Source organism: Homarus americanus, unplaced genomic scaffold (genome assembly GCF_018991925.1).
Source record: "Homarus americanus isolate GMGI-L3 unplaced genomic scaffold, GMGI_Hamer_2.0 scaffold13550, whole genome shotgun sequence".
Taxonomy (NCBI): Eukaryota; Metazoa; Arthropoda; class Malacostraca; order Decapoda; family Nephropidae; genus Homarus; species Homarus americanus.
In genome coordinates this window covers 602949-620373 of record NW_024744241.1, presented here as the reverse complement: position 1 = coordinate 620373, position 17425 = coordinate 602949, and the positions used below count along the sequence as shown (strand labels likewise).

At 37.6% G+C, this 17425-nt stretch overlaps 1 protein-coding gene across 7 annotated transcripts in view; it reads right to left on the bottom strand.

Annotated features, from left to right (window-relative positions):
- The window catches only part of LOC121877657 (histamine H2 receptor-like), a 62473-nt gene extending 46271 nt beyond the window's left edge, over positions 1 to 16202 (bottom strand). For all 7 annotated transcript variants that reach the window (XM_042383467.1, XM_042383468.1, XM_042383470.1 and 4 more), the window contains exon 1: positions 15640 to 16202. In XM_042383467.1, coding sequence (XP_042239401.1) covers positions 15640 to 15830 — 191 coding nt within the window. In that variant the 5' untranslated portion in view covers positions 15831 to 16202. The remainder of the gene's footprint in view (positions 1 to 15639) is intronic.
- Between the last annotated feature and the right edge of the window lie 1223 nt (positions 16203 to 17425).

Genomic DNA, 17425 nt, shown 5'->3' with positions numbered 1-17425 from the left:
ACTTAATCATCCTGGGTCAAGTTAAATAACTATACCTCCATTCACGTGTTCATACAGGTGAGAGATTAAAAAACGATTCTTAATACAAACTCACTAAGAGAACAAAATCAGCCCGTTTAAATTTTCGAACAAACTCAGTGATTAAAATTTCAGAACAAACTCAACCATTACCTTTCAGGAAAAAAAAATAATCCCTAAATTTTCAAAGGAAACTGAAATATTTAGGTAAAAGGGAACACAACAGTATTTCAGAACAACTCATTATTTAATTGTCAAAGTAAGTTTATCCATTTAAATTACAGAGGAACCTCGGGTCATGTAGAGTTTCCAACAGTACTGAACCTGCCTTTTTTTTATTAATCGATCGTATTACGTACAATTACAAAAATAAAATAAAACGTAAGTGTCAAAAAAAGTGCCAGATGTTTATTTGGGGAATCACTGATATATACAGTACTCGTATAATACAGAATATTCCATCATCAGTGAACGGTGACCCAACAACTACTTCAGGATCGACACTTAATAAAACAAATATCTCAACAAGTCATATGCTTTGATCGCTTCAGAGCCAGGACGATAACCCAAGAACTAAATTTACACATGGGTGTCTATATTGGTGAAAACATTGACAGGGCATCTGGGAGCATGATATAAAGAAACCCACAAAGGAACACTTATGAACCACTCCACAGCACCAACAGAAGTGTATCACATAGGTTGAGATTGCATGCATATAACTCCCTCTTGGGTTGATGTTTGTGAACTAGTTAGGGCTCTACTATTATGATTACTACTGGCTCACGCTGGATATCAACCACGCTTATTTCCTTCTCATACGATATACTAACTCGGGATCAAAGGAGTGCCAGGCCAGTATGATAACCACTTCACCACTGTACCCTACGGGATTATCCATGATAAGTTTTAAGCCAGTTTAAAACGTTTCACTTTAAATGCAAATTAGGCAAATACCTCTTATTTGCACGTTTATGGGGAAAAATGAGAAAAAATGTGAGTTGGGATTTCTGGCTGGTGAATGTATAACAAAATTCTATGAAAAAATTCACGATTGTGACATATCCCTGACTGTATGGACAAAATGCATCTATTGAAAATCAAAACGCGTTTCTCTACTCCTGAAATATCATGGACTGAGAGGAGGTCGCTAGAGCGAAATGTGCTCAATGGTAGACTCTCCCGGCGGGTAAACAAAGCATATATATATATATATATATATATATATATATATATATATATATATATATATATATATATATAATCATTATTATTTATGAAAATTAATACTTAAAATTATTAGATTATTAGATAAATTAACACTTAAAGGCCTTTGCCTAGCTCTATGTTTCCCCATTAACGCATCTAGTGACGTCACAGCTGTGTAGACAGTGATGGACAACTGATGCAGGAGTTTACAATTCTTATTAAAATTTTGGAGTAAATGTTGGGCGTTTCGTGATTTCGTGACTTTTATTACATCATTAATGTCAAACGTATTTTCTTCAAACTATCCTTTAAAAAAGGAGAAAGGTGGACGTTGAAAAGCAACAGGTTTCGAACCATTAGGATGATGAACAACACAGCGAATGATCCCTTCCATAATGAAACAAAGGGGTAAAGTATCAAGTTAGTGTTGGTATATCATGAGGTGTTAACTTGTACTGTACCACAACCTCGGACCAAAACTTGGGGTGGTGGAGAGCAGCGATGTTTCCCTCCATCTGTTTCTCCAAAATGTCTGTGATAAATGTCGTCCCTGCTAGATAGCTTTCCAAGGACTCAATGGACTTTGAAATGAATCTTTAATATGTGTTTCTAAGGACAGTTGAATGGGGGTCTGCTGGACCACGACATTTAAAGAGGTATGATTATTTACGGTATGAAAGGTGCGTTTCTTTTTTTAGGTGACCTACTTCGAACTAACAATCTCCTCCGATACGGGTACAGAACGTGATCTACCATAATCCTTTTTATTTTGGGTCTGTGGGGGGACGCCTTGTTGACACCAGTCTCTCCATTCATACTCGAAGTAAATAAAAAGTAATACGATTAAATTTTCGGATTAATTGTCATTGCCTTTTTATGCAGCTGTGGTTTTCATCCGAGGGTAATTTTTTCTCTCTGAGGAATATGACGCACGATGACCATGAAAAATCCTCGTATTGTCGACTATTAAAGAACGAGCTGATGGTGTTTGTTTTTTTCTTCATGTTACCGACAAAAGGTTTATTAAAGTGTTTAGGAAATGCACCTGGAAAAAACCATCACACACACAAAAGGACATACACCCACACATATGTGAATGCACAAACACACACACACACACATACAGTCTCTAACCTGTCGTCTATTTTTCGTGTAAGTAAAATCATTCTGATTTATTAATGCAAATTTGTGTGAATACGTTTCTCAAAATAAATTAGAGTGACCTCGGTATTGTAGAGTGACTGTATTGGATGTTACAATGAACTTTGTATTGTAAATTATAGTTACCCTTGCATTATAAGTCATAATAACCTTAGCATTATATTCTAGTGACCTTTTCATTGTTAGTTCGGTTACAGTAAAATTACATGACACACGAATAAGAAGTATTTTCTCCGTGGAGGTGAAGCAACATTGTCAGATCTTTGATGTTGATCTTTCACTTTTAAACATCCCTATACAACAGCCCTAGGCGTTGTCATGGTGTAGGCGTCACCGTATATACATGTCTGATATGACACTAGGTATGACATAGACTATAATTATGTAGAAAGACTAAAAAATCTATTAACCAACAAACAGACCAAGACGACCAATAATGTTCTCTTGCTTGTCTGTCCGGGTCACGTGAAGCGGAGGGACAGTGAACTCAATATGAATAGCTCAAATAATGGCTGATACTAAATTAATTAAGCAATCCTAAAATATGTTAATTAGCCACCAAAAGACCAGGAAACATTAATTATTCACTCGGTAGCGTACCCCTGCCCCCTGCGACTCCGTTAAGGAAAGTAATGAACTGGCATAGGTGACTTTCCTTAATTACTTTAATGGACTTTTCCCAGGAAGTTCAATGACTTTTGCTTTTCAGTTTCAGTGCATTTTTCACCTGTAAGATTATTGCATTACATTACCAATTAATTACAGTCTATTATAGCAGAAAAATGACTTTGACAGCGTGTAGATATTATTATTATTATTATTATTATTATTATTATTATTATTATTATTATTATTATTATTATTATTATTGTGTGAAAACAGGTTAAAATATTCCTAACATTATAGCTAAAAAACACTTCCCCTTAATGTAGGACAATCAATTTCTGAGGTGATACGTACTGTAAGACGAGTATCATTAAGAGTTACCACAAAGTGCGTCTCTCTGAGGAGCACATAATCTTCACTACCATACTGGCTTCTGGGAAATCAGTGCTCGGTTCTGCGATTTGTGGCTTCCCTTAACTGTGTCTGGTTTTGTCTTGTCTCCTGGCTGCGTTTGTGTTCAGGTAGTGTTGAGTTGTCTTGTCTGTTGGTTGTGTTGAGTTGTCTTGTTTCCTGGCTCTGTTTGTGTTCTGCTAGTGTTGAGTTCTCTCGTTTGATTATCTCTTTCTTTGTTAGTTGCAGTTCTCTTAATGTCTCGGCTTGCCATGTTCTTTCTTGGCTATACTTGTTATCTCCTTATACTGTATATTAACTATTGTTTTACTTGTCGTTTCTAACATTCTAATGGTTTACAAATTCATTAAGTGTTTCTGATATTTGTACCTCTATACCTACCTACCTTGGTTATAACTTGAAGTATTGAATTATTTCCTTTAAGGGTGAAATTAGCCAAATAACAGCAATTATATCCTTGTATTCTAGTTGTTGGTTAGTGAATGAATTGATTGTGGTATTTTTTTTGTAATACTCTATCTGTACTTGTCGTGTGTGTGTGTGTGTCGTGCGTGTAGTTAGTTACTTTTACTTCTATCGAATCTCTAAGTATCTGTTAATGTCTATCTGTCTGCTAAAGATTTAATGTAGTATTGACTTATGTTGACACAGTGATGAGGAGTCCTTGCTTTGTGTTTATTGATAATGTAGGTCGTGTTTGGGTGAAATACAACTTGTTATTACGCATTGTTGTTGATTTTTCGTATATTAAGACCCAATCTGCCCAATTTCCACCATCATTCGTACAATTATCAGTCCTAGGAAATAATCAACTACCAAACGAAGGCTTTTATTCACATCCTCTTTGGTAGGGAAAATTAGGCAGCTTTTTGACATGTAAATTAGTATTAGTTCGTTTGTTGGCAGGTTTGGTATATAAAAATATGTAATCAAATTTTATTTGTAAATTCTGGTTGATATACAATAATAATAAAAAATATATATAAATTATGGTGAATATTCAAAGACATAGCGAATAAAAACCTGACTGGCACAGAGAAGTAGGTTAGCAAATTGTTACATTATGACCTTTGTTTACTTCTGACTGACTGCTGTAGCAAAGAGGCAATCTGACATTAATGTGAAAGTTGCCAGACAGAGAGTCGGGATGACATACAGCTGTCAGTTGCCATGGAAGACAAGGCTGAGTTTACGTGTTAGTTTCTATGGGAAGGTAACATGACATACACGTTAGTTGCCATATAAGAATAGACTGACATATACCTCATCTGTCACCTGGGTGCAGGATGACATCACATAAGGAAACACAACATGCACATATGAGTTATCACAATGGAGTAGAATGAAAGAGAAACAAAAACTACTCACAATTGTTGATCTTACACGTACAGGGAGACATACTGTATGCACGTACAAACTAACCCCCTCCAAAAATAAATCAAATTTTACCCTGTACACAATAACTGTCAACAATAAAATAACACATGAAACTAACGTAAGGATAATATGAAAGAATCCTGTTGGCATAGATGGAGAGAGTGAGATGTCAAAAAAATAGTTGTTTGACATGGAAAAGCCGGATGCCATACAAAAGCAGGTTACATAGAAATGCAGATCAAAAGCATAAGAAGATTGAGGTACAGGTGAAGCTGATGGTGGACAGAGTGACAACAGACTGTGAGCTGGTTAGCTGGGTGGCTCACAACGGCTCTACATGTCTGCTTTAAGCTCTTGCCTCCTGCATGACACACACACACACACACACACACACACACACACACACACACACACACACACACACACACACACACACACACACACACACACACAAGTATGCCACAATTTAGTTTTAACTAGTTGTCACATATTGCTGTTGCTGTTATGCTGTTTTATTCTTATTTATATGTTACAATGAGTTTGTTGTGACGAGATCAGCCCTCAAGGACAACACCATTGCACTGTCCCTTACACTCTGCCATGTATTAGTGTCTCTCTGCCGGTTAACTAGAGGTTAGTACTGTGTAGGTGTTGTACCACTCAGAGAGGAAATTGTCAGTGATAAACCAGCAATATTTTAATGTATGAGTCACAAATTAAATAATATAAAGAACTGAAATGTAAATGTAGGTATTGTATGTATGTATGTATGTATGTATGTATGTATGTATGTATGTATGTATGTGTGTGTGTGTGTGGGATATTTTCACGTCTAACTCACACGTTAACTACCCATTGACGGATGCAAGTGATATTGGGTGTAATTGTCTCCTAACCACTCAATCAGCATCTTCAACCTAAACTATTAACTTTTATCCATCACACTTCACCATTCCATTACATCATTCACGCCCCTTCCCTCATAACTCTCCCTCATAAACACCTCATTAACCTCCACCGCACCTACATCTCCTCCATCAACCCCTCATTACCGTAATCCTACCGACATCTCATTAATCACCCTCACCAACATCTCATAACTTAACCCCCCACCACCTCATAACCCACCCTCCACCACCTCATAACCCACCCTCCACCACCTCATAACCCACCCTCCACCACCACCTCATAACCCTCCCACCAACACGTCACTACCCTCCTTCACCAATACTCGATAACCCATCACCACCAACACCTCATCAGGCTCCCCTACCATCATCTCATCATACTCCCCCCTCCCCCAACAACAACAACAACATATAATTATTTTTCATACTAACACCTCATGTACCCCTCTTCCCCCCTCGTCATCTCCCCCCTCTCAGCGCCCCCTGTAGGATAATGACCAGCTGTTTGTCTTCATTTGGTCATCCGGCAGACCCAGACTGTGTAATTAGCTGCAACATTATGAAGTTCATGCGTGTGCAGTGTGTGCCCAAATGCAAAGAATTTTCCTCATCACCTGCCATGATGCCTCCTCCTTCCCCCAGTTTAAAATTCTCATTATTTTTAAGTTGAAAGAATTACCTCTCTCGGGAAATAGTGGTGCGTAGTTGGTATGTATCTTGTAGGTATTCATTATTCTAGTCTCTAATATGTTTCACCAAACTCTCTTAATGTAAAGGTGTAAGGCAAGTTAATTCTTCCTAATGAGTGCCATCTCTTTGCTTCTCCACAGGCTATTTTAGTTTTAAAGAGATCATAATATGGGTCATGCTGAAATTGTAGGCTAATTTTATCACTGAGGTGTGCCTCCCCCTTCACAAAATAGACTTCTCATTTCACACACACACACACACACACACACATTTTCATGGTCAAGTATTTTACTGCTGTATTGATAAGCAATTATTCTTTCACTGCTTCGTTTCTTTGAATTTGTTTTAGTTTTGCTTCATTTTAATATTTATTGATGAGTTTATTCGTAATTCTCTTTGGAATCTTAACCTGTTTTATTTCCTCTAGCAGTTGAGATGTTGACATGGTCAATCCTCACAGTACAGTTACCTCACGTTTCTATCATTAATCACCATCAGTCACGAGGTAAGAGGACAGTATTTTTGGTTAAAGGTTTTTGAGTGACGTGGCCAGGAGATTTTCACCAGCCTTTGAAAGCACTGCATCATCTCTCGGCAACTAATAATTTGAAAAAGTCACAAAACGGTCGATCAATGCTTTTGTATCTGTCGAGGCCCAGGGAGGAGGTTAGTGAAAGTGTTGCTATTCTCAGCGCCCTTTGTTAGTAGTCTCCGCTGGACCAAACTTTGAAGCTGACTTCATTTGTCGGTGAGTGGAGCCGAGAAAAGGGAGGCAGGGGAATATTCATGGCGAAAAGAGCTTTCCATCACGCTCTCTCCCTTCTGCTGGGGATAAACAACCCACTATCAGCTTGACGTTGCAGGACAATGATATAGTTAAAATTATGTTGATATTTAGTGCACATACAGATACTGAAATGCAGGGACATATATGCACAGAACACACACACACACACACACACACACACACACACACACACACACACACACAGACACACACACACACACGAGAAGCTGCGTGGACTGGGGTCGACTCTACCACATGGACTGAGGCCGTTAACACCATCATGTTCCCGGCCTTCAGTGTGAGATAAGAGTTGTAACATCGACCTCGTTAACACTTCCAGCCATCTCGGAACAAATCATCATCCAGCTGAACAACACCACAGCTGCACCAAGGACTAAGACACACACACAGTGGAAACTATCAGACCCTAGTTAACTTGTTTACTCCATTGTACAGTTCATCTCTACACTTCAATGTAGAGTACACATCTAAACTCCATTGTAAAGTACTATAGTAATTTAATTATTTCAGCTAGAGGACAAACACACAAGAATCACTTTGTAGAATTTAAGGAATTGAGAACGTCATGAACTGTCCTGTAAAATTCTAATTGACATTTTAACCCAGAGAAATAATCAACGCTATTAAGGGATGTAGACTGAAGAGGTATTAGGGACACCTCCTTACAACAGATTTTTTAAAGATAATAAAATGAATACGAATATGCCACTTAATTCTACTATATATAATTACGCTAAATAGGGATAAAACCTCAACACGAACACCTCTGTCAGTGTTGGACAGAGGCTACATTACCTCAAGTTATGAAAGATGCCATTATTGTTAACCTTTATGAGAATAATGGTGAGAGTAGTGACTGTAGCTAATATAGAAGGATTTCAGTATTAAGCATAACCAGGTAACTTTTTGTTATGGTCGTGGTAAACAAAGTTCAGTTCCTGGCAGAAAGAATTCCACTGCGGCCTTAGGGTTGCAAGGACCACCACCATCGACATGATCTTCTCATTAAGACAACTCCAGGGGAAGGTCAAGGAGTTAAAGAGGCCTGTATACACGGTGTACATAGACCTCACTAAGGTTTTTTACTTTTTGAGCAAGAATGACCTTTTCCAACTTCTAATATATTTCATCCAACATTTCCACGGAGGCATGAAAGGCGATAAAATATGAAAGTTCACCTTAGGAACCCTTTGAAACTTGTAGTGGCGTCAAATAAGGCTACGTCTTAGCTCCAACTCTCCTTGGAATATTTTTTCTCCTCCTTAAGCAAGTCTTCGGAATTTCAACCGAAGACATTTACCTTTACACCAGATGATTTTCAGATCTGATGAGAACCTCTTCAACCTCTCACGACTCAAGGCCAAAACTTTAGTAAGAAGGGTAGTAATCAGGGAGATGTTAGTAGACGATGTGATAGTGGTTTCCCATAAAGAGGAGCTGTTATAATAATTAATTAACCACTTCCCAAGCTTGCCAAAAATTTGTACTAACGATCAGCCAGAAAGAAAACCCCAGCAAGACATGAGGCAGGTACTGAAGAATCTCCCTCTATCTCCATCAACAATAATTATACACTGAAGATAGTTAACCAGTTCACACACCTCGGCTCCACCATCTTTCATTTGATTTGGAACTCTGTAACGTATTGGCAAGGCTGCAACTGCTCTTACTATATTAACAAGCTGAGTCTGGTCAAATAACAAACTGACGCTGCATCATCTGGTAGAACAAAATAACAAACACTCAGGTCCTACAAAAGGTCAAGCACCCTAGTATGTGTATTATGCTAAAAAAACGACGACTCCGATGACCAGGGCACGCTTACAGGATGTACGATGGACGAATCAACAAAGACATCCTTTACGAGGCACTAGTCGCAGATACCAGGTCTGTCGGACATCCTCAACTGCGCCACAAAGAACTATGCAAGCCTGACATTAATAACACTAACATTCATCAAAAAGGCTGGGAAAAACTCGCATAAAACCGGAGCTTCTGGAAGTGGGAACAGCACGAGTTGTACAAAAATATACCCAGTAGAGCAAAGACCAGGGTCCGCCGGAACAACAGAGAACGGACCGCTTAAGCTGGAAGAAATGTACCTCGACGCAGGGCGTTACTCTCTATAGTCTACCTCTCGTTAGATGAAACCACAGTAAACTTGTTCACACTATGACCATGAGTGAGTTTCATTATTGTGTTTTCTTACATCGTGAAAAATACTCATTAAAACTGTTTAATATTTTGGAATTTTACGACTCGTGGTTATGTGAGAAAGAGAAATATCAGGAAATAAGAAGAGACTAGAAAGAAGGATCAGAGAGACAGTCCAGTGATAATGCCGGGCAGGGGACCAGGTCAACTACCTACAAAGGTCACGAGGCCACGTCAATACTGGCGAGCATCCCTCCCTCCTCCCTCTCCCGCACCGCTCTCCTGCCCCCTCCAACGAAAAAAAGCGAGGAATTATGAGCCCGATTCCAGGTTCTGGTGATTCCCGAGCTGACACCAAACTGGCAAGCTGCCACGGGGAGCCCTAGATTATCGCCGGCTGGAGGAACTCCTATGGCAGGGGAACCAAAGGCGCCGGGAAATGTAACTGGCAGGTTATGGCTCTCAGGTGGTCTTCGTCGACCTCTTGTTGCGGATTACCACTGTGGGGGAGTTCGCGGCGGCCACCAGTAGGAGCATCTGTCCCGGTGTCCTTGGTCTGTGAGAACAGTGCCCATGCTTGAGGCTACTCGTTACAATGTAGTACCTAGATGGACTCGTGTTACTATGGAGTACCAAGATATGAGGTGGACTCGTATAATGCTTTAACTTCTTCAGGCTTTTCACTATAACGTTTATTTTGATTGCAGATCTGGTAGGGAGGATCCGAATTTTCCTATGAATTGGCAACTAAATACAACACACACGCACACGCACACACACACACACACACACACACACACACACACACACACACACTTCAGCACAACCATCTTCCTGGCTCAAGGCCAATCGTCATGAAAGAAAAATCCATGAGTCACAACTATCTTCCTCTACCCTGGGTTATGACAGCAGAAAACTAGAACACTTCCAACTAAACCTCGTAATGGTTCACAGTCTCCTGATATTGTAACTGTATATGAGCCAAGAACGTCAAGGGATAATAGTTATGTTCTAGAGAAAAGCAAAGAAAAAAATCGATAATACATAAAACATGAAACACATATTTACAAACAACTTAACATAATATAACTGATTTTTTAATATTTACAATTGTGTTCCGTTTGTATGTATGTATTGTTTCTTTTTCTATTAAGATGCTGATTACTGCAATAACCGAAACATTGACAATAAAGAAGAATATGAATCAAAACATTCCTCCATGTCCTTGCCTCATAAGCCTTGGTGTGAACTGCCTGAGAGTGAGAAGACAGATCACATACACAGAGTAACTAGATATATCATTACATTTGGTGGCTGTTAATTAAGTCAAACTGCCGGTACACTTGACAGTCAGCTAATGCGTCCATCAGCCAGTCACTCAGTCATTAAGCCTTCATCATTCACTCGAGATTCTCTGTAAACAGGTGAATGGGTTTCCTCTAATGGCTTTCTTGGTTCTTTTAGTTCTCGTGGTTCTTTTAGTTCTCGTGGTTCTTTTAGTTCTCGTGGTTCTTGTAGCTTTCGTGGTTCTTGTAGTTCTCGTGATTCTTGTAGCTTTCGCGATTCTTGTAGCTTTCGTGGTTCTTGTAGTTCTCGTGGTTCTTGTAGCTTTCGTGGTTCTTGTAGTTCTCGTGGTTCTTGTCGTAGAGATGAGAGAGGTACGGTATATTTCTCCGTGAATCAAAGGAACGTCTCTCATATTCTCTAAATGGCACAAAAACATTCCCGGATATTTATTTAACCAAAGTATCAATCAATTTATCATTAAAAGTATTATCCTAAGAGAGTAATTAGTAGCTGTTTGTGCTTCATTAAATTATTCTGTGTTTTAATGTAGTGGTTTATAAATTTAGATTTGGTTTTACTATAGCATCCGGCTATTTTGATGAGGCTCGTGCTATATACAGGAAGAATTCTAGCCGGCCTAAAATAAATAGTTGTTGGAAGTTGTTGAAATGATACGCACCGCTGGAGTCGTACATCCCCTTTAAATAATTTTCAATTTTTTTATATAATTTTTGCTGCCTTTACAATGACCTTTGTATGTGAATTGCGCATTCACGGGTAAAGGTTGTGGGTCAGCGGGGAACAGAGAGGAAGGGTCTCAAAATTATGTTCACTTAGCATATACCAAGAAAATTTTTCTTAAAGCCTATGAAAAAAAGATGAGTTATTGACACTGTTTAACCAATATATACAGTATAATATATGAGTATACTAGGAGAATTACCCTGCTTCGCTTGGGTTAGGTATATACTGAATAACCCTGACTGCCACAGTTTGCTCTTCCTGACATGTAATATGTTTGTAACGTTTTAGGTATATAACTGCTTCCGTTTTGGAGCTATGGCTGGGACAGACAGACAGACAGACACGCTCATGAACAGACATGTCCTTTTATTACCGTAGATATGCAGATAATATTAGGAGAGAACTTACCATCATCGCTCATATGAGCATTAGAAGGAATTGTAGCCGTCATCGATGTCTTTATGTAAACATGATGTGCGGGAAGTTGGACCGCATTATTAGGTCATGGGATGTTTTACCTCTGTGATGAATAAAGTTGCATAGTTCAGTACTCTTGTGAACACTATCATATGGTGAACCACATACTCGTGATCATTAGTGACTCCTGCAACACGCTTAAGCACATAAATACTTGTACTTGAGCGCATTTATACATATGCAACACTTACACATACAACCCTACTTACAAACATACATACACACATACACACACACACACACAGAGGATCGCACGAACATGAAAACAGAGACATACGAGTGTATGTTTACTGTATGTACAAATTTAACAACACATAAGACACTCTCGTACATACAGCACATACTGTACACACATACATACTGCTACACCCCAACACACGCTTGAATACAAACTCAATGTTTAACAGTTTACAATAAGTAAGGTGTAGCCTATGTATGCATATCAAGTATAGATGCACTGACGAACAGTACTTGACGTTGCTAAAGAGAACAAAAAAAACACATTGCTGTAAAACTTACGAACATTTCCGAAAATTTGAAGAACAAAATATATAACAACAGTACTTTAAAATTGTAAAAGAAATAAAAATCTAAATATATATTACTGTAAAATCTCAAATGAAATAATGTTTTCATTCCTACAAACGTTTCCTTTTATTCTATGAGTAGTAACTCTTGTTTGCGCTTTGTGACCATCCAACTTGAAATTTTTGAAACATTTTAACCCTTTTTCGTGAAATCTGCAAATCTAATAATTTCATTATGGCACTCTTACAATTCTTGGACATCAGACACTTTCTTTCCTATCTACTTAAAGTTTTGCAACATTTTAATTAGTTTTGGCAAAATTTAGAACTTCAGTAAAAATAGGAAAGCATCGAGATCCAAAGACCAAAAACTATAACCTGTAGATCTTGAACTCTACCGACTACTACATATGTTTGTTTTTAAAAGTCTTTGCCCTCCCCCACAAAAAGAATCACAAGAACATCGTGCAAGTATAAAATAAAAATTATTTACCTTAGAATACTTTGAGTATAAATTTTTCTCTGAGGTGTATGAGTTAGCTGGCAACATAACAATAAAGATCATATAATTACAACACATTAAGAGGCGAGCATTAGTGTTGCCAGAGCAAATCAACACTTGACTAGATTTAGTAGATAATAATGTCTTATATCATGATTTTATTAAATGAATATATATATATATATATATATATATATATATATATATATATATATATATATATATATATATATATATATATATATATATATATATATATATATATATATATATATATATATATATATATATATATATATAGTATATATAATATATATATATATATATATATATATATATATATAATATATATATATATATATATATATATATATATATATATATATATATATATATATATATATATATATATATATATATATATATATATATATATATATATATATATATATATATATATATATATATATATATATATATATATATATATATATTCATTCTAAGGTAATAGCGTAGATAATTATTTTATGATGTTTTTCACCTGTCTTGGCAGTAGCAATTACTATAAAACCCTGTAATTCATTTATAACCCCACAAAATATATATCAGCTCCTAGTGACTAAAGTGTATTACCACTGTAGTCACTCGCCCGCTCCGCCTAATAAAAATGCATTTGTGGTGATTAATTGATTGGTATTTTGGTTGAAGAAAAAATCAACTTAATAATTAATATGGATATAAGGAAATTAACTGGGAAATGATATAAACACAATGACCGTCAGTTTCATGTAGTCGTTTAGATTCACCAGTGATTGTATGATGGGAGAGTTGGCCCTATATTCCTCAAGTCTAGTTAAGAATAGTGGGGATATACGGTACACTAAATTCTAAATGTCTGGTACACAAGGGCAGTCTGGCCGTCACTGCATTCGGGTACCAATTTCCAGAACGATTAACTGGGAGTACCCCGGGGCACGAACTAACTGACCTCAGGATGGGGAGCGAGCCCTGTATCCTCTCAGCGAAGAACACCCCGAACACTTTCCGCCTTACTGCTTTCTTATCTTACGTGATTGTAGACTATTGTCACGCTCAGGTTTGTTTGTCAAAAACTTTTCACATTCTGACTTTTCAAAAACACATTGGTTCAATTTTGCTGAAACTTTGTGGTAATGTTTCCTTGATAGTGTTCTTTGATAGTTGTGTTTGCCGTCCTAGATGGTCATTAGATCTTGATAGGCTTTTTGTTATTTGCGATTAAAATGTGACGTCATCCATTCCAGTGTGACGACATACATGAGGTCAGTGCCTTAGGTTCACTTTGGGAATTTTTTTGTGGTCTCCCTATATGAAAATATCCCACTGGAACTATGACACATCTCAAGTTGAGAAAAATATTACCGACGTTTTCTCAACACACACACACACACACACACACACACACACACACACACACACACACACACACTACCGCTACCCGTCTCGATTTGGCATTAATCACATACAGGGGTATTGTCTGCCTTCTTGAATTTGGACACTAACACATCTTGTAACGCCTAGTCGACGGCCTCTTTCTTACACGGCCAAAACGTTCCATGACGTGCACACAGTTGTAAAATAAAGATCCACTCGTACATTCACTCAAAAAACTATCTATACAAAATTGTGTTGAGACAATATGAAACAATGGACGAAGGATTTTGACAACCCTACCAAGGCAACAGGAGTCTCGTGCTCATTCTGAAATTCATCAACCGCTCAAGTACAGATAGTTTTTTGAGTGACTGAACATTACAAACATTTTTACTCTCAAGGTGGTAGAAGAAAGGAAATGAAACTTTTAGATGAAATTACCTCAAAGTGTTGTCTTTTGGCTTCAAGCAGATTTAAAACTTTACACATAAGGACTCACTGATGTGTCAAGTGGAGGCTTATCTTTTGACACTATTTTAAATTTTTCTAATGAGTTCTTGCTGCTAGCTAAGGAATAACTTTTTTCGGCTATCGTTTAGAAATTTTTAATCATGATTTATTCTTTATTTAGAAACTTTTACTAGGCATCAATAAAACTTTCATGGTGGTTTAGAAAATTAATTTAAATGCTTTTTCTTTCGTTGATAATACACAAGTGAATAACATAGAAAATCAATCTCACAAGGGAGATGGAGAACAGCAACTGAGAGATTTAGAATATTACAAAACTTCTCGGAATTCACGTCTCTATTCCGTTGTGAGTTCAAATTCATATACAGTAAAGTGTATGCATGTGTGTGAGTGCAAAAATATACAGGGGTTGTTTGCTACGAACTGAAAATAAGACATGATTTCATATACAGGGATTATCCATATCAGAGGCAGAGTAATAGTGCGGTACTTACTAACATTTACACGGTTGAATAGTGACGAGGACGTATCGTTATCTAGCTTGAGTGAATAATAAACATGACTCTAACATATTGTGAGATAAAGAAAAGATTTAGGATAACCAATAGGGATATAGAGTTTAATAACAATAAGAATGATATGAATTTTAATATCCTGAAAAAAATATAACTTGGACTTACCAGTAGCTTTTGAACTCAAAGAAAGTGATGAATCCATATTGTTATTACAGAGATTGTGAAGAGAGAGAGAGATAAAAAAATATATGAAAAATATAAAAATTAAACTATGATCGCGTTTATCTTTCTTTTACACACACATCCCTCCATTCCTTTGTCGTCACAAAAGACCCAGACAGAAATACAGACAGACACCTACCTCCTGAGATGCTTCCTGGCGATGAGTAAGGTCATGAGGACAATATTAGCAGACATGCCGAGGACTCCCAGTGCTAGGATGATTGCCGCCTCAGTAGTGCCTCCTGGGTGGCACTCAAACACCGCGGTGGTCCCGGTACGGTTGCTCTCCTTGATAACCCCATAACGAAGATTAGCACCACCGAAGGACATGATGGCGGTAGTGGTATACTGTGGTTGTGGTCGTGGTGGTAGTGGTCTACTGTGGTTGTGGTAGTAGTGTGGAGAGGGTGTATGTATAAGCAAAGAGGAATTGAAGTTCTTGTGTGTTTTTATTTTATTTATTTTTTACTCTTATGATAATGCTCTTAGCTTAAGGACATTATAGATTATAAGAGACTTTTTAGTGCAAGTTGTAGACAGTAAGAGCTGAAGTTAGTGTTATATAAAGGGTGTTGTGTGGCGTGTTTATATTTGTAGTCATATTAGTAACAGCACTCATAGATGTGTTATGAAGATGGATTTTCTAGTTGTGTTCTGGGTAATGAAATTTATGTTGGAGTTGATTGAAGTGTTGATGCCACCTGGAATGAGAAAAGGAAACTAATTAGAAAATATTACCTTTAAATAGATTGTAAGATGTAATGATTGGTGTGATATATCACTGAGTTAGATAAAACAAAACAGCAAAGAAACAAACCATGAAACAATTAACTAAATATTATCAAGGAATATTGAGAATTTCATAAGAAACGGATGACTACAAATGATTTTTCCCAGATATATGGAAAGGGAATAGTGCTCAACCATGGGGGCCACCTGCACCTTCCTAGCGAATTTTAGCTCCATCTTGAAAATTGTACAAATGCCTAAGGAATAGAGAGAGAAGGGGGGGGGGGGTATATCAGTTAAATGAGATCAAAATAAGAATCATATTTAGGCTGGATTGCCCTCGGGAAACTATTAGGGGCAGTGAAGAACTTTTACAGGCTGGGATATATTAAAAGCAGATTCACACTGTTAGTTGAACACAAACCCTCTGACTGCTTATCAAATCACGCTTAAGTAGCCCCCTTCAGAGGTGAGACTTAAAGCTTCAAAAATTATGAGAATTGTTTGGTTAATTTTCTAAAAAATATAGTCGTGAGTAGACGCCTGTGTGATAAGGGAACTGTGTGACTGATGAGTTGTGTGGAACAGCATCTCACCGCTAGCAAGCCTTCCCTGTCGTTTGCTGTGGAACTTTCTTTTGTTGGGAATTTTATGACACTCCGATAATCAGTTTTGAGAAAATCTATAATTCTCTCAGACTCCTACATTAAACTTTTACCCTGAAACAAAATGTGTGTGTGTGTGTGAATGCACGCGCGTTATAGGCAGCCAAAACTGGTAGCAAAGACAAAGCTGGCCTTGAAAAACCCAAAACAGTGGGTGACCTCAATAACGCGTCAGACAGATGAACAGAGGCAGAAAGGCAGACCGATAAAATAGGAAAGTTCGTCACAACCCTGCCACGCACGGATTAAACACTCTCCCAAAATCTCAACACAAAGGAACAAAGGTTGAACGTTTACCACTACTACTACTCCCATTTGAAGCATTTCTCTTTCCAGTTCTATATCATAATTTCTTCCCTTCCCCTCACTATCCCCTTCCACTATTTGTCTTTTCCCCTTACACTCCCCTCCCACTATCTATCTCTTTCCCCTCACACTCCCTTTCCACTATCTATCTCTTCCCCTCACACTCCCTTTCCACTATCTGTCTCTTCCCCTCACACTCCCCTTCCACTATCTATCTCTTCCCCC